The following is a 22,381-nucleotide window of genomic DNA, read 5'->3' as shown; positions in this document are numbered from 1 at the left end:
CCATTTAAATCACTGGCTTGGCACACTGGTATGCACTTGTCACTGTGATTAAATTGGCCCATGTATTTAGATATACAAGGTCATTTTGGCTTGTTGTGATTTTTCAAGTTCCCTCTTACATTAGGGCATTGGCTCTCTGTGTGCCACTAGCTCTGTGCCACTAACTCTTTTCACTCCAGTTTTTGTTGACTGTTGAGATCCAAGCATGCAAAGTTTCTTGCACACCAAGGGGAACCCTTTTATCCTCTTTTCTGCCTAATAAGCCAAATTGTGCATGATCTTCCAAAGTGTAATATTCTAAGCCCCCTTTCAGATGGTAAGCTATGGACACGCTTTTATGCATTTCCTTTCCAGGGTTGCTCTTCACTGGTTAAAGGGATGTTTCAAATTAGTGAGGAAACGAGTAGGGAACTGTTCATATCTGTGACATACTCACTTGATGGCAGGTGAAACAGGCTTTTCACTAATAAGTGGTTTGCATTGTTTTACAGTATAATTTGCTATACATTGTTTAGCAAACAAATTGGGTCTTCATGCCAAACATCTGTGAATGAAAGTCTGGCCATGCAACTCTGTACAGCTTAGCACACGCCTGAAATGATGCCTCAGAGTCCATAATGACCTCTCCACCATGCATGCATTAACTTGTGCGAGTCCTAAAATCAAGAAAGCATCAAACATAGTGTATTTAATAGTGTATTTCACATATCAAGCTAAAATTTCAGATGAGGTTCTGATCACACTATACATCTTATTTATCAAAGAATTTCATACTGGCTTCTCACATTGGCTTGTACCAATCCTCTGCAGAGTCCTGGATAAAGGTCAATGTACTGATGCATATTCAAACACAGTTTTTACGTTCTACGTTTAGAAAATTTTTAGAGGAAACAGTTTTTGGCCCTTTATTATGTCTAGTCACAAAACTTAGTTTGTGTATTTGCCAAAACCCTTCTTGCCAGCTTTGGCTACTGTGTAAATTTGGCATAGACCTTCTGTTTGTAAGGCAATTATGTGATAGAGTACTAGGAGAGGGCTTCACCTCCTGTCCCATTTGTACACACTTCAGAAAATCTCTGTCTATGACTACTCAGACAAAATCAAGTAAAACCAGAGTAGACTATAAATTTAATCATGACTTTATCATGCCTCATTATAGGCTTAATAGAGCTTTGAGAAGAATATGATCACTTTGACATGGGAACAGAAGTTTTGTCCAGAACAGTAAGCTGCAAGAGAGTTTAAAACTCCCAGTGCAATCCACATTTCATACACTTCCAGGTGCTTCATGCTTGAAAGGGATGAGAGTTTAGAATAAAACCTGATTTCATAAGACAGCCTGAGTGTTGCAAACCTGTTTCTAACTACCTCCATAGCAATGTCTCTGTTGAGTGCCAGTGCATGCAGTCCAGCATCTGGGAAGGCTGTGTTCCAAGGAAATCCAATTAAGCTAGGAAGGGGTGACCTTGGGCTGGCAGCAGAAACATGACAGGATCTCAAATTCACCTTCTTCTGGGGTTCCCATACCTGACTCAGCACTGCCAGGAGATACCTGGCTCCACTTGGGGATTTGCTGCCCTGGATTATTCTCTGGGGAAATACATATCCTATTTCTTCCCAAACAGGAATAGTGGGTCATTCTTCTTTTCAGGTATAGTTAGAGGAGGAAAGACTGTTTTTTTGGTATGCATTGTTGGAGAGGATGACCAGTACTCAGAAGCTCAAAGTGAAACTTCACTCTTTGCTGAGCAGTGGTATAAAATTCTAAATTCTAAAAACCAACTGCAAAAATCTCTCTCTATATATGTATATACATGAAAGATTGCACTGTATGGGCATCAGTATCAATGGGCAGAGATTCTACCAAAGGTGAAAGCTATGAGGCATCTCTGTACTGTCTTTGCACAATTGTATCTGTGCCAATGTAAGGGGTGCCCATGCCAAAAATCCCTTCATGTTTTCAGTGCCTCTCAGGAAGGTGCCTTTAGAAACATGTAAAAAGCTTGTCTCTCTTCTCATTACTGTTTCACTTCTGAACAAAGTTCTCTGGGCAGCTCCATTTGGCGGCCCCATTTCTGGTGCTGGAATGTGCTGGGTTGAATGTGTGCCTGCTGATCCCTGGGGCAAAGTGGCTGAAAGGAGAAGGCAAATGAGAGAGCTATTTCACTTATATGTGCAGTGATCTCGAAGCTCTTCTCCATAACCATATTTTATTAGCTATCAACACACAAAAGATAATAACTTTCAATAAAATTGGGTCTCATATAACACACCCATTTCATAGGATTGGTCTATCCTCAGGGGATATGTAAATAGAAATACCCAGAAATATCCGAGCCACCTATATATCAGTAGAGATCAGCTGCAGTGGCATCTTTTTGGGTTAAAAAAAGTTGTCCAAGAATCAGGGTATTTTATTTTCAGGGTAGTTTATTTTCACTCAGCTTCATCTCCAGGGTCAGGATGCTAGCAGTACCTGTGGCAGCTCTGCTGAGAGCTCCAGGCTAGACTTCATTGCTGGAAGCCCAGACATGATGATGTGTGAGCTACAGTCACACTTCAAATACGTCCTTATTTAGCATATAGGAATGGAAGAACACATTTTGTCATGTTATTCAATTACTAGACCATCACTCTGCATAATCTGAATGTTTATAAGAACATAAAGAAAATGAATGGAGGCTGTTTACATCTCAGTACTGGGGGCGTTCATCAAACTGTTTGATTCATGCTGGCCATCAGTCATCAGAGGTGAATCACTGTCCATGAGAGCAAGTGGTGGGACAAGAGAAGTTGCTTTCTAAGACTGGTTTGTGAACAGGACTCATGCTAGAGGAGCTCAGTGCATTGACAGCAGTTGCTTTCAGGGACAGAGGCAATGAATTTATGTGCAGCCACACACAACCAGCCTCGCTGGCCAGACTGGCGCTATGGCTTAAATAAATGGGGCTCATGTTGGAGGAGGACACTTCTCTGAAAATCTTCAGAATCATGGAAGGAGTCACATTCTGACTTTTACCTTTCACTGTTTCAGAGACACAAGAAAAAAAAAATCAGTCTGGATATATTTTATTTGACAATGTAAAGACAGAAGTCAAAGAAGAAATCCAAATGATGAAAATTCTCTGGAACCTTGGTTTTTCTCTATTAAATTAGCTAATGGCCATATGTGGACCATCTATCTGTCCAGAAAACAGACAGTACACTATTCATTACTCGTAGGACGAGGTTACTGGCTCTACTGCCTCCCACATACAAAGCAAATGTTTTACTGTTATAATAAAAAGCAGCTCCATCTGGACAACTTTTAGCAACACACTCATTACAGCTCAGTGTTTGTCTCCCAAGGCTTTTACATGTATCCCCCATATTTCCATCTCCACTCAGGTTAGTTAGATAGTCAAGCATCTAAAAGACCAACAAACTGTCTTGTCCCAGTGTTTATTATTTTTTTATCCCAATACACGATTTTTTTACTTACTCTTCCAAACTAGGAAGTGTTATAGGTATCTTGGATGATATTACCTGCAGCACTTGAAAGGACTATGTATATTGGGTTATTTTCAGTTTTAGACATTTGATGGAATTCTCCTTCCTCAAGCTGCATTGCTCCTTATGAAAATAAATAAAAAGTCTTTTATGAATCAGAAAAGGCCATTCTTTCCCTAGAGACCTTTGAGTACTTCAATCTTAGCCAAACTGAACCAGTGGTCAGATGATAAATAATATTTACAAGAGCAAGCAATCATACAATTTTTAACATCTTCAGACCTTTTCTTTCTGTCTTGTGTGGAGAGGGGGAGAAGATCTGTGCAAGTGCTCTGCATAGTGCTAGGACAATTATGCAAAAGGAGAAAGTCTCTTTCACAGCTCTGCAAATCTTGTTGCAGGATAGCTTGACATAGCTCCAAAATATCAACTCCCAAGGAGAGCTTCTTCTTTTCAGACTGTTCACGTGAGTGTTTTGAATTGTTAGCTGCAATTCACAGATAACTTGGCTCTGCCTCACAGCCAATTTTAGCTGACCAGTTTCTGGACTATATTTAAGCCCTGCTGGCATGTGGGCGATTTCGGTTTTGGGATGGTTCACACTCAAATTCCCTTCTCTGTGCATGGATTGAGCCTTTGCTGAGTGTTTCTGTCATGGAAAAAAAAAATCCATACTGCTTGGCAGCCATTCATCAGCACTTAAGAGGCTCCCTGAGCTGGTGCACTCGGGCTGCAAAGCATGGGGGGGCAGATCTCTTTCTGCAGAAGTGCACCTCTCTCAGCCTGCTGCAGTCACTCTGGGTATGTCTAAAGGGAGGATTTGGACTGTTCAGATTGCAAGTAATTACAGCAGATTGCGGAGCCACATGTGAAATTTAAGACGTGGAATTTAGTCTCCATTTATTTTCAGCAGTGCAAAGTCAGAGTAATTCCACAGACTTTGTTGGACTTGAAGAGGATTTGTTCTGATGTTACACAGGAAGAAGATCTGTCCCTGGGAGACAAAGGTGATGGATGCAATCCCATTTCCTACTAAGTCTTCAATTAAGCTAACTTCAGAATTATGCTCCTACATGAAACCAATCTTAAGGAAGAGAAGCAGCTTTATTATTACAATGCTGGACAATTAACTGACATAATTGATAAAAGTACTTTCAGTGACCCCTCACATAATAACCCATTCTTTGCATTCCCTCTAATGATCTTTAAAAGGTTTTATTGACTGGAGGGATATTACAGCTGACATTACCCATTGGGTGTTCTCAGTGTAGAATACGCTGTCAATATGTTTTGATTATAAAAGGAGAAAAATGAATGGGACTAATGTAAAAAAATGAACTCATAATGCCAGCTTTTTATATGGGCAAAAAGCTATTAAACAAGATAAAAAAAATTTAAAAAATTAAAAAGGCATCAAATGCATGAAATAAAGGCACTTTGAACAAAGAATGTCTGGAGCATGGTCACAGCCATTGCCATGCCTGGCAGTGGACTATGCACTGTCAGTGCCCTTTGGGGATGAGCTGGGTACACCTGCTCCTCAAAGACCTGTCCTGTTGCAGAGCAGTGCAGGCACCTAAGGCATAGTCATGGAGCTCAGTTCATGGTGCTTCATGCTCTGCTAAGGATTGCAGAATCAGCCTGGGATTGGAAATATGTATGCTCCACCAGAAAAATGGGATTATTTGTAACTCTACTGCATTAGGCATGATCTGTCCCCACAAAATTGAGACATACATGTTCTCACAAGTGCTGGCATGAGGGCAACAAACTTATCTGCCACTCTGTAATACAATAAAACCACTGGAAGCCCAAACCTGTATCTCTCTCTTAGTTCTTTAAAATTCTCTAGACTTTCCAGAATGGATTGAACAACTATTCAATGCTTGTTATCCTCAAAGTGCTTAACAAACATTAACTAAGAAAACTGGAGAAATATTAGAAATATTTGTGTCCTTACAAAAACATGTCCACATTGGAAGGGAAAGTGGAGCAGGAAAAAACAGGAATTCCCTACCATGTTTGCAAAATGAATGTCTGTTCATGCCCATGCTCTGGGTCAGGGTGGGCATCAGTACTAGAAAAATGTGGGGTTGAAATATAAGGGACAGAGAGAGGAGATGATCAAGGGCTGCTCTTCCCTGCTCTCTTGCTCTCTCTCAAGGACAGTATGCCCCTCATCAGTCAAGTGGCTGTAGATACTGGCATTTTAGGCAATGGACTTTTCCATCCCCAAATTATGCTACTTTGTGTCCAGATATTTTGCTGAATGCAGATAACTACCTTGCCATTTAATCACTGTCGAACATAGGCAACAACTTGAATGATGGAAGAATGAAGAATGAAGCTACTGCTATTTCACAGAATAATTTAAATATAATTTCACAACATTATTTAACTGTATGATAAATTGTTGTCAAGATGAGCAAAAATTCTCTGCAGATCTTCTGTTACAGAAATGTCTTTGAAAGAAGAGTGTCTGCAACACAAATAAATGCAAGGAACTGAGAAGAAAATTAAAACTCATAAAATTAACTGACCTTTGCAGCTATCTAGATCACTTTGCATTTGAGGCAATCTGTCTCTGCCTTCAACCAGACTGAGACCACTGATTTTTCATGCAGCTGCTTCTGGCTTTCTCCACTCACAATGGAGAGTCTTCACAGCCAGACCCTGCTCTTTGCAGGATAAATGCAAACACAATGTCCATGGACTGCACAGGATGGTCCCAGCCTTCCCGTGCTCCAAGTGTGCAATGGGGCAAGTCCATGAAGAGGCAGAGAAACCAGCAAGACCTACTCACTTTGATGTCTATGCAAAGATTTGGTTTTATGCAGCTTTAGACAATTGTAACTGGGGACAATTTCTCAGGAAGAATTTGAGTTTAGCCAGTCTCTACACTGGCTTCTTAGGGCTCAGAGCAAGTGAAGGGAAGAAACTACAGTTCCAGCTATTTGGGAGTATTAACATCTTTCATAAAGGTTTCATGCCACTGCCTCAAAAAGCAGACATTAAAGGCAGCACAGTTTCTCCATGTGAGTCCTCTTTTCATGGCCTCATTCAAAGGCTGGAATGAGGAACTATTTCCCCTATTTTCCCACTCCTACCTCTCACACAGCTTGGTTCAGACTCTTTATATACACCTGTTTACACACATCATAACCCCTCTGTTCACTCCATCACCTGGCATGAGCTTGGGGAACGGGTGTCGTGACGCTCATCCCCACGAACGTTCTCTGACACGGCTAATTAGCCAATGGCTCTCCAAGATGGACAGACCAGCAGCATGGTTCTCCAGCCCAGCCACACCAGAGGGAGTGACCATGTGCCTGCTGATGGAGGGGACTCTGGAGTGAGAGTGAGGTAAGTGTGCTGTGGAGAGGGACCACCCCAGCAGATACCATCTTCTCCCATCCCAGCTCTGCCCACACTGACCTACTGCGTGTCTCGCCTTCACCGCAAGGCTCTCTGAGCAGGGAGCTGTGTGCTGCTTAGCAACCCTGCAGCACGATAAATATTGAGCACTAAGTACAGGGGTTGGGGAGAAAGAAGGACAGAGGTAGCAAAAATCAGACCGTGCAGCCCCTCAAACGATGGCAGCACAGGTCCAAGGGGCTCAGGTGTGGCTGTGGTTGATGTGCACCCCATGAGTGTCAGATATGCAGAGGGGGACGCTGTCTGTGCCTTTTCCCTCTGGACAATGCAGCTGTAGGCAGCAAACAGCAGAACAAGGTGAGAGAGTGTGAGATGTGATCTCCCTTCACCTGGGACCCTCAAAACCAACTAAACTCACCAGGAGCTGCAGTTGTTCAGTCAGTGGAGAAATTAGGATTTATTGCTTTTACTCAAAATGCACTGCAAATCCTTTGTGGAAAGCAAAAGGGGGCAATAAGGCCAGCAAGGAGGTTTCCATGGGATTAATTTTTGTGCAGAGGGAATTTCTGGGTGATAAGGAGCTGGAATATGGATCTACACCCCCACCCTACTACCATGGGTACAGTTTTCTCTGAGTCATAAAAATATTGACCCAGGGACTGCAGGCTGCTGCTGCTGGGTTCTTGCAGGTCCTAAGCTCAGATACTCCAGGTAATCCAGACAGAAAGTTTATTCACATGTCTCTACACACTGTGCTGGGTATGCCACAGTCACAGCTTTGGCTTTTCACCCACATGGTCAGCCACAAGCACCATCACACCAGCTTGCAAAAAGTATGACTAGCTAAAAAATTAAATGAATGCTTAAGAAAAGTTGATTTCTTTGTCTTCAGGAAAAAATGTAATAAAAACATCATGGTGAGCCTTGCATCTCTCCTATATGTTTCAAAGCTCTGTAACTTGTATCTTCTATTTGGGGTAAATTGAGAATGCTGCAACCAATTAGACCGGCATGAGCATTATATTCTGTCACAAGTGTGTAAAATCCACCCATGGCTATCAGAGTTGCACTGAGGCAGTAACTCTCAACAATACTTGGTTGTATGGGCAGACTTCTGCCCATTCAATGTGGTACCCTCATTTGCAGTAGAAAACAGAAAAAATTGCAAGTTTATTTCTGGCCACACTGAAAAATTCATTTGTCACAGGACAGACCATAATTCTCTACAGATTTCTGTTGGCATTTTTGTCAATATATCACAAATTAGGAGTAAACAAGTGCACAATGATCCATAAGAGACTTTTCTGTGAAACAACTGGACCACTTGTCCCTTGGACCACAAGAGACTAAAGCCTCTTGGGGGCTTTCAGTGTTTCTGGCGATGAGAAACTGTGGAGCATTTTATCCATTTATGACCACAAACTTTCTCCCTAGCAGAATTTGCGAGTTTGCATAACTGAGAAGAGACAGAGCAATCCTGCCCTAAACAGTTACAAAAACATTTAGTACTTATAAAAATCCTAGACTGACAGCACTGGAGAGCAAATCCTTCTGCTTTTCTGACCAACACATTCTGCACAGACAAGAGCAAAACAAACTGTTCTGCACAGCAGTGCCCATGTGGCTTGGCTGAGCCATCTCTCCAAGTAAAAGGCTATTTTATCCACTTCACTCATCAGCCCTTGAACTGTCAAAAGAGCCTAACAAGTAGTTGCAATAGTTTTGCTATTCTACTTAAAAAATGACACCGATCCTTCTTCATCTTGACACACCCAAAAAACATCGGGCAGCACACACTACCAGTCCCCTGTCCAAAATCCCCACTGATGCCACTGAATCAGCAGAATAAATACAGCAGAGCTCTGGCATCTCCACTGGGCTTGGGTCAAGCTGTAAAGCTCTTCAACAGCATATCTCATAAATACTACCCTCAAAATTGTTTCACAACCAACATCCAGACTTCAATACTGTTTGGTAGAACAATTGATTTTCCTTGTATTAGCACTCAGTTTTCATCAAGCAGGGCTACATTTAATCTAGTAAATAGTGATAAATTTGAAAGAACACAAGAAAACCAACAAAAACTCTCCCTCCATGGAGATATTCAAAACCCAACAGGACACAGACATAAGCAAGCTGCTCTAGCTGACTCTGTTAGGGCAGAAGTTTGGATTAGATGCTTTCAAGCTGTCCCTGCCAACCTCTATCATCCTGTGATTTTATGAATTCATTTCTTGATAATTAAAAAATAGGATCTCCTGCAGAAAGATTGGTTGCTGAGGGTATTTAAATTGTCTTTAGTAGATCATCTGCAGCCTCATTCCAAGGATGGGAGTCAATTCACCACTGAAAGATGATTAGGCATAGAGGGTAAGCAACACATGGGAATGTTGGGCTTTGGTTAGAGGGGACAGAAGACCTGGACAGTGGTGTTCAGTGGTAGAAACTAATCCTGTTGTTGATAAACATCAACATTCAGACAGTGGAATCAGGCCACAATGCAAAGATCTTTTCCTTACTTTTCCAAAATATTAAAGTCTGCCTTTTTCTCAGATGCCCACAGTAACATTTCCAGGGTCTTTCTATGATTCTTAGGGATGACTTCTTAGGGATTGATCCCTTTTGCAGAGCTGATCTGGCCTGGCAACAATGAATTGCATCAAAGGCACAGAGATCTGCCCCCACAGACCTTATTCTTCCCTTTGGGTGTCTCCCACTCAAACAGTAGTTCTAAACCTATCTTTCCCACCAACTATCTCACTCTGTCTTCTGAAGCCATTACTGTCTTTCCCTTCACCTGCTAGGAATTAAGGCACCATTTCAGTGCAAACTCCTCTAATGTGTCAGGGAGAATAGGAGAGATTAACAATTTCAATTCACCTTGACCTGTCTGTCATCAGTCATGCTGCAAATTCTCCTCAAAGCAATTAAGTACATTTAGGATTCTGTCTCCTCTGCTCAGGCTAAACAGCACTACTTTATTGCTATTAATACTGATTTTGGACTAGATCATGCATAGTCTTAGTGGCTCATAGGAGATGAACATGTAGAGGACAGTTCCCTGCTCTTTGGGGGAATGAGTGGTGCAAAACTGGCTGGGAGAAAAGTGCAGAGCTATGACCTTTATAGTGGGACATAAATCCCTGCACCATGGGGCACCCTCACCACAGCCCCCACTGTCAGTTCTTGGCCTCTTTAAGAAAGTCTCAGTGTCTTTGCCTTGCTAGTATATTGTTAAACAAAGCCAAATTTCAGAACCTTGCTCCTGCTTCTGAAGCTAGAAGGGGCCATAAATCATACACAAATGCTAAGCACCCTAAAAATACCTGAACAATGAATTTTAAGACAGTTTAAATATGACCTGTCATTTTATTTCAGTACAATATTTTCTTCCATTCAATTATTATTTGAAGGTGAACTCAGCACCTACTTAAGGAAGTGCCTATGTGGGCATTTATGGTACCTTTTTCTCAGGCTGTGAGACACATATAAAACAGTGGCTTCACAAAGTTAGAACAGTGAATAAAAGGTATATCATGTAAAGCTTGGCTATCATCAGCCCACTTTTCCCTGCTGATCTAGCAGGAGGGCTCTTTGGCAGCAAACCCTGCAGGACATCTGAGAACAGATGGATCCATCCTTCCTGAAATCCAGCAGAACCAAGGAGCCACATCACCAGGCACAGTGACCTGCTCATGGGTCATCTCAGACTATAGGGATGTTCCAGAGATACTGAGCATATATTTTTCACATGTTTGAAAACCATCTGAAACACTCCCTGACAGGTTGAATAGCTGGCACATCACTTGTCATAAAGACCAGGATGCTCAGCTTTGCTTTCCCCTTCGAGGTTTGACAGATGGCTCTGTTATCTTAATTTTATACAGGGAGCCAGGGATTTATTTTTCCCTTTTATGTAAATATCTTACTCCCCTCACAGACACTGACACACAGTGAGCTGCAGAAATAGGATTACACACTGCATGTCCCGCTCTCCCCCATCTCAGTTGCTTATTTACCAAACAACTCTCGTTAATCCTCTTTACTGTGTTTGCTTCCCTCTTCCCTCTAGTCTTAGTGTCTTACTATTATTCAGGTACTTGCAGATGTTAAAAAAAGCTTAAGAGACAGTCACCTCCAGAGCTGATTAAAATAAATTGAATTCCACTGATTCTTGTTGAATCTGCATTGATTTACACCAGATGAAGGTTTGTTAGAGCTGCTGGCATTCATGGTACACTTGCCCAAACCCAAAATTATTTCACCTAATACTGAAATAATCTCTTTTTCTCCACCCTGTGTTAGTTTATGGATTGCCTTTAGACCTCCTGCTTTTAGTTCTTGATTATAGTCTTTTGGGGAAAGAGTGAGAATGGCAGGTTTTTACAGACAAAGATACGGTAGAGAATTACTTGGAAGTATTCTAGATTTTGAAGCAGTTATTCATCTGCTCTTTCTATGTGTTACAGAAATCACTTGTTGTGAGATCACTTTTTTAATCCATGAAATGTATGGAAAAGTCTCACTGCTTACACTGAGGCTGAGCCCCAGCCAGTGATTAGGCCTGTCCTAGAAATTTACAAATGTCACAGATGGTGCTGACTATTGCTACTTTTCTTCTGATGTGCTATGGAAAAGATTCTTAAAAGAAAAACAACTTTTTTTTTTTTTTTTTTTAAAGTAGAAATACCCCTCTGACACCAAGACCATAGAAAATAGCTATTTCTCCACAGCCAAACTGAGGGCGTTTGCAACATGTAACCATGTTGCAGCACAAAATAATATCAAATGTGGTCTCCTCTGGTGCTTGACCTGTGCAGCAGCACACATCTGTACCTGGTGTGCCAGTCATGTAGTGTCCAATGCTGCAGTCACCAGCAACACACAGAGGAAATTTAGAAGTTGCTTGAAGCACCTTTGAACTATCACTCCATATGTATCGTCCCAAAGGTTCAACCCATCAGAGTATTAGAGTTGATGGATGCAACTTGGTGGAAGTTCCCTCATGGCCCAGAGAGGTCAAATCCATTCACTGGGATTGATTTCAGCATTTCTTATGACCATTTCATATGGAAGAACCTGAGTATTTCCAGGGTAGATGCAGGGATGGAGGTAGTAGCATACTTGCTTGGTTCTGGTAGTTATTGTATACAAAGAAGCACCAATCCACTAGGCTGTATTTTATTACAAATTGCCTTAGTGCCTAAAGTTGGTGATACACTGAAGTTTTAGCTTTTATGAGGAAAACAAACTACCCCAGAAGACACAGTTTATATATAGATTGAATAAAAACACAGTTGAGTTATGATACCTCGAGGTCACTACCTCTCTTCCTGCTACAGAAAAGCAGACATAAGAGAGTTTGACTGGGTCTGGCCCTTTGAAACCATAAATGAGATTTCAACTTAAGCACAATAGGATTTTTCTTTTTCTTTTTACTCCAAATTTGATTCTTATGAAAGTGAGGGATTAATACAACAGAGCCAGACTCAACGCAAATAAATCCCTGCCTGCACTCCCTACTAAAGCATTTAACCCTTGTTACACCCTACAACCAGAGACTGCCGTTACTTCACTCTTCAGCACCTCTTCAGTGGAGGTAGGAGACAGAGTTGTCAGAGGTGCTGCAGTAACAGAAGTCCCAGTTCCAGGAGATGTGAAGGAAGGAGGGCCCAGGAGAAGGAGTGCAGAGGAGAGACAGTGGGATGAGGGTATGAGAAAGGACAGGGCAGAGCATGGTTATGGAGCCCGAAGCTGGGAACACACTGGAGGAACTCTTGGCTTTACCATCACCCAGATGAATCCCCTTACTCTTTCTCTAGTCACTTCTACCTCCCAGCAAAAAACAGAGTGAAGGATTTCTCACATTAGCTAAAGCCAATTCAGCTCAATGATATGTAATAATACTGTGTTGAAGCCAGAGATGCTTTTCTTGTGAAGCATCTGATCTTATATCCCAGCATTTATTGATAGATATCTTTTACAGTGGATCAAGAAACCTGAACTACTGGGGAATGCTGCCAGGCCCTTTAGGGCATTATTTTAGCAGAACTGTTTTAGCAAGGACTCATTGATGAAAATAAATCCTCTAGTTACCCTGTAAAATTATAATTAATAAGATTTTCTTTCATAGCTGTCCATTCCACATCTGAGCAGTTTTCAGCTTAGCATTTGTCAGCAGAGTGAATGTCAAAAATAAGAAGATCTAAGAGGAATTTTCACTCTTCTCTGAGCCTAATGCCTGTTCAAGCAGCTGACTTGTAAGATGATATTCATACTGTTGACAAATAATGGGTGTCTTCATCAAGTATCGGTATTATTTTGCACTGGAACGAAGCATGAGATTGTATGTGAATTCCCCAAAACTTTGCAAGGCAGCTCTAAATTTGTCTCTTTAATTGCTGTTCCTCCCATCTACCAGCATCACAGCAGATTTGAAAAGCAATTCCTCGTGAGGTACAAGTTGCTCTGGAGAGTTACTGCTCTCATACAAATATTTTGCAGCCTTGACACAAATCATTCACAATTTGGCAGCGGGTTGACAAATACAAATGAGCAGCAATGGTAGACTAGCAACTATAAGTGTGAGACTTTGCACTGTGCTACCAATTCAACTGGATGCCAATCTCAGTCCTCCAAAGATAATTTTCCCAAGTGCAGTTGGTAGAGTGAAACCTTTCCAGTTCCCCCAAAATAATAAACATTCATTTTAGCTAAACTAGAAAAGCAAAAATACTTAATGTAAATTTAATAATAACTAAAATAGAGACTTTCTTTTCTTGCTGGAATTCTCCCTTTTTGATGCTCTTTCAAATCCTGCATAAATTTTTCAACAACAACAAAACATATCCAATGATCCACCATTGTGATTTCCCCACCGAGGCTCAACAAAAATCTTGCAATCACACTGCATGTACATAACATTTTTCATGAAAAGTGTTTTCATTTATTTTCCTTTTTTCCTCACTCCAAAATATTATCACTCAGGAAACATGAAGTTGAAAGAAACAGTCATGTATTCCAAGCCGAGATTCAGATGTCACTGCAGTGTCTCATGAGAGCTATGGATGGGAATCCTGCATTCTCTACTGCAGGCTGGGTCACCTGGATATACTAATAGCTCCCAACCAAGACCCTCACAGAATGAAACAGTGACACCATGAACACTCAGCTGTGGGGTTTTGTCAGAGCCATACTAAAAACAGTAGAGGAGAAATGAACCTTTATCCATTTGGCCTACACTTCCCACAAATTACTTACTCTTCTAAATCAACCCTTTGGACTTGCATTTGGAACCTTAAAATGGAAATGTTAAAGTTTTGACCTTTTCCACCAGAAATATAAAATTTTATTTAATTGACGAAATTATTTTTGCTCATACTCATTACTTTTCTGTGTAACTGAAATTAATACTTCCTAAATACTCAAGGCCTAGGCAAGTGCAGCTATTGCAAAGACAGTGAGCTGAAATGGCTACTGCACATTGTTGTACATGGGCTTCACAAAGGCTTTTACATTAAGAGAGAAAGGTTTTGAATTTCGTCTGTAGGTTATAATGCTGAAGCAAGAATAAATTAGAAGTATGGTCTCCAAATGAAAAACTACACATATTACTCTAGACTTTGAGTTACAAGGGTTTGCATGAATTTGAAATGCTAAAATTAGTAATGGACCTGGGCTAAGAATCTCACATTCCACATGTAAATTTTGAATGTTACCAGAAGTAGTGTTCAAATACAAGTAGTATACAAGTAGAATACAAGTGTTTCCTACCTCTACACTTGGCCAAGCTAAAGCTCTCCACATTCACCAGCAACCTGCAGCAATTTGACTTTGGGCAAGTTCTTACTAATCTGAACAATGTAGTTATGTCCTGTTTTTAGTTTTTCTCTTATGCCCATGACTGCATTGAACTACACCCTTTACACATGCAGGATATGGTACATGAAGTGACTTTCCAATGAAAACACACATTGGCTAGAGGATGCATTTTGCTTTTTGGATGCCTTTAAACTAAACATGATATCATGAGACAAGTCTTGGGTCAGCCTCTGTGGGGCTGCATTGCCCTAAGCACTGTAAAAGCTTCTGGAGTCTTACCTTTTTATGGCTTTGTAGCAAATGATGACAACTACAAAGAGGAACACTAGTGTGGTGCAGCATACTGCAATGATAATAACCAGGCCTGGCCACCAGGTCTCTTCAGTGGGACAAAAGGTAGACTTGGGAGCTGTAAAAAGAGAGTGGAAAAATACATTAATTCTCCCAAATCAACAGGGTATTATCAGATATGCTTCAGTCACTCACGCAATAGCACTACACCAGGATCACAGATATGTGCAAAGATGTTATTTCACATTTAGGACCCATTTCTTTCTTTTCCCCAAGCAATCAATTTCTCTTATTGGTACTACATATTTCTTGTCACAGTCTCCAGATCAAGTTGTCTGTGTCAGTGTTATTACAACCTGGTGCTCAGCGCGAAGGAGAAAGGCTCAGCTCTGCTACCCATGGAGAACATATTCTTCCTCTGCATTCACCATCTCCAGCTGCATCAGATTTAATTTTAGAGAGGGATATTATGCTGATAAGAGCACGTTTTCAAACCCCATTAGGGGAGGTTAGTTGGGAGCCAAAGCAGTGCCTACCAATCTGTATTGTAGCTAATATTACTGTAACCTTGGAGTGAGGAAGGGGGATTTGTTTTAAAAGAATATGAGTTCTATTACATTTACTAATTGCTTTCAGAGTATTATAGTTGACAATCTTATTTTCCTTTACACTACCTTTGAATTCTAAGCCAAGTAGTCAAGATATGTTAACATTAAGAAAAGTTAACTTGTGGAAATATAAGCTATTATTATTATATTTTTCTTATTACATTTATATTTTTCTTATTACTTTTAGAATTGTCTATTTAAGTACCAGTCAAAACAAGAAATATTTTGTATCTGGTGACATTTAGTTAAAATATTTTCCTTCAGGGCTATGTTCCTTTTCCCATGCTTTGAGGGGACACATTTCCTGAAGGATGGTGAGTAACAGCCAGTGCCATGAGCAGTATCAGTGTGTTGCAGAGGGAGGACAGAGCCTTAACACTGCCTCTGCAACCACATAAATTCCATGAGAACTTTGGTCACCTTAAGTGACATTTAATAATTAATCAGTTGATGGGACTGTCTTTATCTATATTCTCAGCTAAGTAGGTGGGAGAATGAAATATAGCAAAAGGCTCTTTTATGAGTCTCACTGTTTAACTTGATATTCTGGATGTCCAGTTATACACATCACAAGAGCTGCACAAGTTAAAATATGCCATCAGTCCAGTATCATTTATTGTGATCTGACATCTCCTCTGTCTCCTGTGTTTGATTAGGAAAAGATATACATACCCATATATTATCACTCAATAGATTAAATTATGAATTACACAATTCCTGAGAAAACTTCTTTTTCCCAATTGCAAGATGTATAGAGGAGTTGGCAACATTCACCCCAAAGAATCTACAGCAGCACCTTAGGAAAAGACTAGGTAAAGAACTATAAGAAGCAACTAAACTAATAAACCCAACAGCTTGACAACTAGTTCCCAGCTTCCTCTTTGACTTGGTTCACTTCTGGAGTGCCCCAGCAACTGAATTTCTACTTTATTATTATGTCAGTTGCAGAAGTCTGTTTTCAGTGGGGGAACTATTATGTTTTGATAAAGCTAATGATTTTAATATTCTCTGAAAGTTTTCAGTGTTGTTAGATTCCAGAACAGAATGCACTTCAAAGATGACAAAATGTTTGCATGAAGGAGCAGGCAGTGTCAAGGTTAACTCTACCTCTCTACCTTCCTGGTGCTGTCCTGAAAAACACAAAAGGGAGTAAAGTGAAGTAAAACTTTCCGTGAAGTAAAAGGAAAAACATCGGTCAGCAGGTGCCATGTAAAATTCGATGAGCCCACAGAAGGTGGGAGAAATGGGGCTATCCTTCTCTAGACTTTGTTCTTCTTCAAAGGCAGGATCAACCAAACTAGTCAGAAAGCAAACTGGTGGTGAGACTGGGCTGCTCCTCAGCACAATAAATGAGACTGACAAGTGGCAGAGGCAGGATATAAAGCCAGGCTTGTCACATGTCTGTACACCATGTAGTCCTTGATGGTTTATCACAGTATTTTTCCACAGAGAATAAACAGATATATGTGGGTTTGTATAGTAAACATTACTCCTAGATGCAGTCATAAATAACAGAAAAATAAGAATTGCTAATGTGGAAGTGATGCCTAATCCACCTGGCTCAGTTCCTTTCCCCACTGGTCTAGACTGGGCACTCAAAAAGAAGCACAAGAAATCCCGCTGGAAGCTACCAAGCTGTTTCTTAGTGGCTCATGGCTTCATACAAATATAAAAATTACTTTATATTTCTCTTCCTTAATAATGCAGTGCTAATCTTGTTTTCCTTTGAAATGTCCACTCCTTTTTCAATAAGCTCATAGTTACATGTGCTTTTCTGGCCTTCTCAGCATGTGTTCACATAGCCCTCATACCCTTGCATTTCTATGTCCTTAATGCATTTCTTCTCACAGTTATCCTCTGAGAAAGAACTGCATTTAATCCCCTTATGATGATGGGAAGGCTGAGCCTGGCCTGCATGGATGACTCCTCTGTGTGCAGCTAGAAATGTCAGCTGAGAGGGGAACTTCCCAAAGAGCCAGCAGCAAGATGCCTGGGAAGAACCACATCTTCAGAGAGGAGCCTCCTCGTGAGTCCCACACTGAGCTCTTGATGCTAGGGAGGTTCTGCTGTCCCAGCTCCCTTGGGCTGGGGCTCACACCTTTCCCTGGGGCTAGGGAGGCTCTCCATCTTGTGCTTGACTCCCAGATCCCAGCTCTTCACCCACACCTGGGGTTGCACCTGAGAAGGGCTGAGCCCACAGGTGTCAATGAGCTCTCAGTGATGAGAAATTACCCTGGGTGAGGGCACTTTGCAGGGAGTAGCAGTGCATTTCACAGGCAGTCCCTGAAAGAGCACACACCTGGGTCCCAAGTGCTCCTCAGGGATATACTGACATCACCACAAAACACACCCAGCAGAAGATGTCCCACACTACCTACAACAATGTCAGTGTCCAGTTGTTTCATCATCTTCACCTTTGCTGAAGTGCAGGAAAGCAATTCTCCTGGTTGCTTCCTTGTTTGTACCACCTCTTTCAAACACATTATAAAACCCCAAAAGCTGTATATTTCAGAGCCAAATTGTGCCCTTTCCCTTGAGTAAAGAAACAAGCCACAGACTGCTGTCTCTCACACAGGTGTATCTGGGGAGTGAACGACACCCCTGGGTGCCAGAAGTCCCTTTGTCATCCCCACTGGGCTACTGAGAGCTGAGGGCTGGCCAGCCTGGCCACAGAGGCTGCTCTGCAATGCTGGGGTTATGAAACTATAAAGCTACACACAGAGTAAGTGTGGCACCCATAAATTGAGTTAAAAGCCAGAGAACAGGTATGTCTCAAAATCTAACTCTAAATGGAAAGTCACTGCTGGAAGAATGTGGTTTTTAACCGTGACCTCCCTCTTCACCCCCCCAAAATAGGGTGATGAATCCTGATACAGTTTGCAAATGACTCAGGAATGCATTCAACTAGAAATGGAGACAAACATATTTAGATTAGAAATAGGGTAATTATAATAATTAAGGATAATTAGTCATTACCATAGTCTATCATTTCTGGTTAAGTATTTAAACAAAAAACTTAGTTTAAGGTAACTGTTTTATTTTTACTTTAAGAGGTCTAAATTCAGCTAAAGAGATTGGACTCAGTATAAGACTTGAATAAGTAAAGAAAATGCTCTGGCTCTGGAAAGTCCACATGAGTACAATGCCTTTTATCTCTTGGCCTTAAAATTTATGAAGTACAAATGTTGGTTAGGTTTACTTTTAGAGGGCTATCACCTTCTCCTATTCCCAACGGCACCAGGCCTACATAAATACAATGAGCAAATCAACCCATTTCAGCCCTGTGGTGGGTAGATGGATCCAACTTATTCAAAACAAATTAATGAAAAAGTGCTTTCAGATCAAACTGTTCAGCATCACAAAAATCTTACACCTGCTTTTTTTTTTTTTTACTAAATTTGTTTTGAAGACTCAGCATAAAGACACAGCTCTGATTCTAATATTAGAAGGTATCTGTACACAGCTGGTTCTAGCCAGAAATGTGCATACCAGAAAATATTAGCTCAGCTATTGAGGGTTTCCCTCAATGTCTAGGCACAAAAATAAAGGTTCTATCACTGGAAAGAATGTTTCCATAAAATTCCCAAGAAGTTCTCTGATATTTTTTGATCAGATCTCAAAATTGCTCTGAGCTTCCAACAAAAGACTGTGATGAAGCTGTTTAAATCTTCTGGGTTAAACATTAAATAGTTTTGTGTATGTTGTAAAAGCGATACATGTACTGCCTGAGACAGAATCTAGAAACAGGACTTGGAATCCTTGGATACACCATCAGGTTATCTTTAGTGGTCATGGCTGTAGTTTATAAAGCTCATAATTTCAAAATCTAGTGCTCCCATAATTTATTTTGATTAGTGTTATTACTTTCCATTACTGTATGGGTTTTAGGCTAATTGCTCTTTGCATGGGCATGCTGGGACATTAACAAGCAACACAAGCAAGTCTGTCAGGAGACAGAAAGTGCTCTCTGAGGGGGGCCATGCTGAGCTGGTGCCCCTGAGCAGCTCCTGGCAGTGATGCTGAGGCAGGGAGCCTGCACCAGGGCACCCCTTCCCACTGCCAATCCCACAGCAGCCAGCTCTGCAAAGCAAAGAAAAACAAAACAGAATAAAGCAAAACAAAGCAAAAAAACCCAGAACAAAACAAAACCAAACACAGGGCTGAGGCAGAAAATAGCAAAGGGAGGCAGTGACCCGTGCTCCCACATGTAATCCCAGGGGAGGTGTCTCCAGTGGAGTCTGTCACTTCGCTCACAGACTGAGAGCCAAGCAGCTGGTGAGTGTCCACTGATGTGATGGGGAAGGGTGACAGTGACCCCCACCACCTCTCTAGAACAGCAACTTCCTGCCTAAAAAAAGGAAGAGCACTTTCAAGATAAATCAAAACTGATTATTGTTTTTCTTTTGCTTTTATTCCTATTCTTGCAGAAAGGTCAAGAGTGCTGTCATAATCATCCTTATGAGACATTGGCCTGTTTTTAATATTGTATACTCACAACAGGCTAAACCCTGCCCTCTCTATGCCTGCAGCATTTCTCTTGCTATTGTAAGGCTGCCTGAATCAGCCATGCACTTTTAATTAGCATGCTAGGAAGCAGGATAGGATTTTATTTTGAAGGCAGGCTCGTATTCCAAGGGCCTCAAGTGTTTTATCAGTCTTGGTTAGAAATTAAAAGGAAGATGCAGGCAGTGTGTGTTCAGCAATCTCTATGTATGTCACATATTCTAGAGACCTGTTAATCTCTGGCTAAAACAGGGTATGGGTCCTAGTCTCATCTTCACTCTTATTTATTATTTTGATATTCACATAAATTGTATGTTGATGTCCCATTTGCAAGACAGAGAAGACACTAGTTCCTGCAGCCACTATCACACTGGGATGTAGGGACAAGCCCAGAAAATATGGAGAAGTTTAAATGTGATTTCAAATGTCAAGGTATATGAAAAAAACTCCCAGGACACTCCAGTGTCCAATCTGAACTCCCAGTTAAATGTGGAGAAGGATTTTGAATGTGTCACAGTTTGGGTCTCTTCCCATAAAGGTATCTTATCCAAGCTCCCGTGGAATAGAGGAGTTCAATGAATCCCCTGCTTGACATGAAATAATTTGGGTTCTGTGAGGAAAAACCCTGCAGAGGAAGTTACACAAACACCAAGGCTCGGATATTTACTCTAGGCATTGCACTGTGTAACACACAAGAAACAAGGAGAGCCTCCATCACATGCTCATATCTTTTTTGAGAAAGCTGATTTCAGTCATGAGCCTGAGGCCTCTTGTCTACTTTTGCATGAGGCCCTTCACTCCCCCCAGCAGTGTAGATTCACCCTAAAGTGAGTGCTGATAAATTTAATGCTGATTAATTTCATTGTATGATAGGATGAAGCCTTAGGCAGCTAATAAAAAAGGCCCAGGGGCTCAAGTGATGTAAACTAGCAGAAGTCCACCCAGCTGTGAGACTGGTGCCAGCTGAGGACCTTGTCCCAGCATCTGCATGATGATGCTCAGAAGAGAAATGTAGCTGAAGGTCAAGATCAGTGTCTCCAGAGCCCTGGAGGCTGTGGGCTCTCTGGGAACAAGATTGGTTACCTAACCCAGGGCCTTGGGGAGAGATCTGTGAGTCAGTGTCAGCTGAAGCGTCCCCTCTGTTCGCTGTATTTCATCACGTAGGGACTGCTACAGATGTGTTTGGATAATGCATGCAGTAGGAACGTGCTGCGTGCACCCAGGGCTGCTCACAGTCAGAGGCAGCCAGCAAGGGAAAAACAAACCCTTTAAAAGAGCCTGCTAGTGGAGTTTGTACTGCTGCTAGACTCGATACAAATATAGATCTTCAGCTGTTATTCTAAAAGGCATTGTGAGAACAGGCAAAGTGTGTATTCCCTTCCACACTCTTGGATTTAAATGGAAAATTTCCTGGGAGGATGGGGGAGAGGAGGCAGACCAAGAAATGGGTGATCTTGGTGTCTGTTCCTGGCAGAAAGCCATGACTGTACACATGACCTGCATCCTCAGGGCACCCCAATGCACAGGCCCTGGGGCTGTGCTTGGCCAGAGGGAACCCTGAGCTCACCTTCACGTGGCAGCCACAGCTGCCTGCAGAGAAGGCAAACCTCGGGCTGGTGATCAGGGACAGACAGGCTTGCCAAAGGAAGGACTGGCATTTTCCAGATTGATGGAGAAGTGGCTTGTATAGCCCTGTCAGGTTTCCTTATGCTGTGTTTGGTTATTTTTTTTTTTTTATGCCCTTACAGGTTTCTGCCCTTCCTGTTGCCTGTAAGCTTAGGGCCATTTCCAGAGTGCCATGAGCCAGTTGGGGTAAACAACCAGGCAATAGCGGTGTGCTCGGCAGAAAGCCCGTCCTGATTTATGGCCTCCCTGGAGCAGCTAGGTTAAATAACACTGGTAGAAATCAGCTATTCCTGTAGCAGATGATACTTCTGTTTACCACACTTCGTTGCAGACAAGTTTATATCATGCAGCTGCTCTGTGCATATGTTCCTACTACACTTCTAAGGGGGATACTGCAATCACTACGCAGCGGGAACTTCTGCTATAATAAAAACATGTGTGGGAATGATGCTGGAGAAATTCCCTCCCCCACAGCTCTTACACTGGAGACACTGTTATTCTACACTCTCAGTTGCCTTCCCTTAGTTTTCTCTCCCTTTCTAAAAACACTTCTCTTCTGAACCAAGAAACACACTCAGTTTTGTGCTTAGTTTTGGAGACTGGAGTGTTCAGGAGGTGAAGGAAAGGGGTAGTTCTGCAGGAATTTTCTGAAGGTCACAGGCACTACA

General features: G+C 41.6%; 1 protein-coding gene across 1 annotated transcript in view; it reads right to left on the bottom strand.

Moving 5' to 3' along the window:
• The window catches only part of PRIMA1 (proline rich membrane anchor 1), a 49,880-nt gene that overhangs the window by 6,721 nt on the left and 20,778 nt on the right, over positions 1-22,381 (bottom strand). The window contains exon 3 of the mRNA XM_053946805.1: positions 14,965-15,094. Within this exon, the coding sequence (XP_053802780.1) occupies positions 14,965-15,094 (130 nt within the window). The remainder of the gene's footprint in view (positions 1-14,964; positions 15,095-22,381) is intronic.

Source organism: Vidua chalybeata, chromosome 6 (genome assembly GCF_026979565.1).
Source record: "Vidua chalybeata isolate OUT-0048 chromosome 6, bVidCha1 merged haplotype, whole genome shotgun sequence".
NCBI classification, from domain to species: Eukaryota; Metazoa; Chordata; class Aves; order Passeriformes; family Viduidae; genus Vidua; species Vidua chalybeata.
This window is presented reverse-complemented; position numbering and strand designations above follow the sequence as displayed.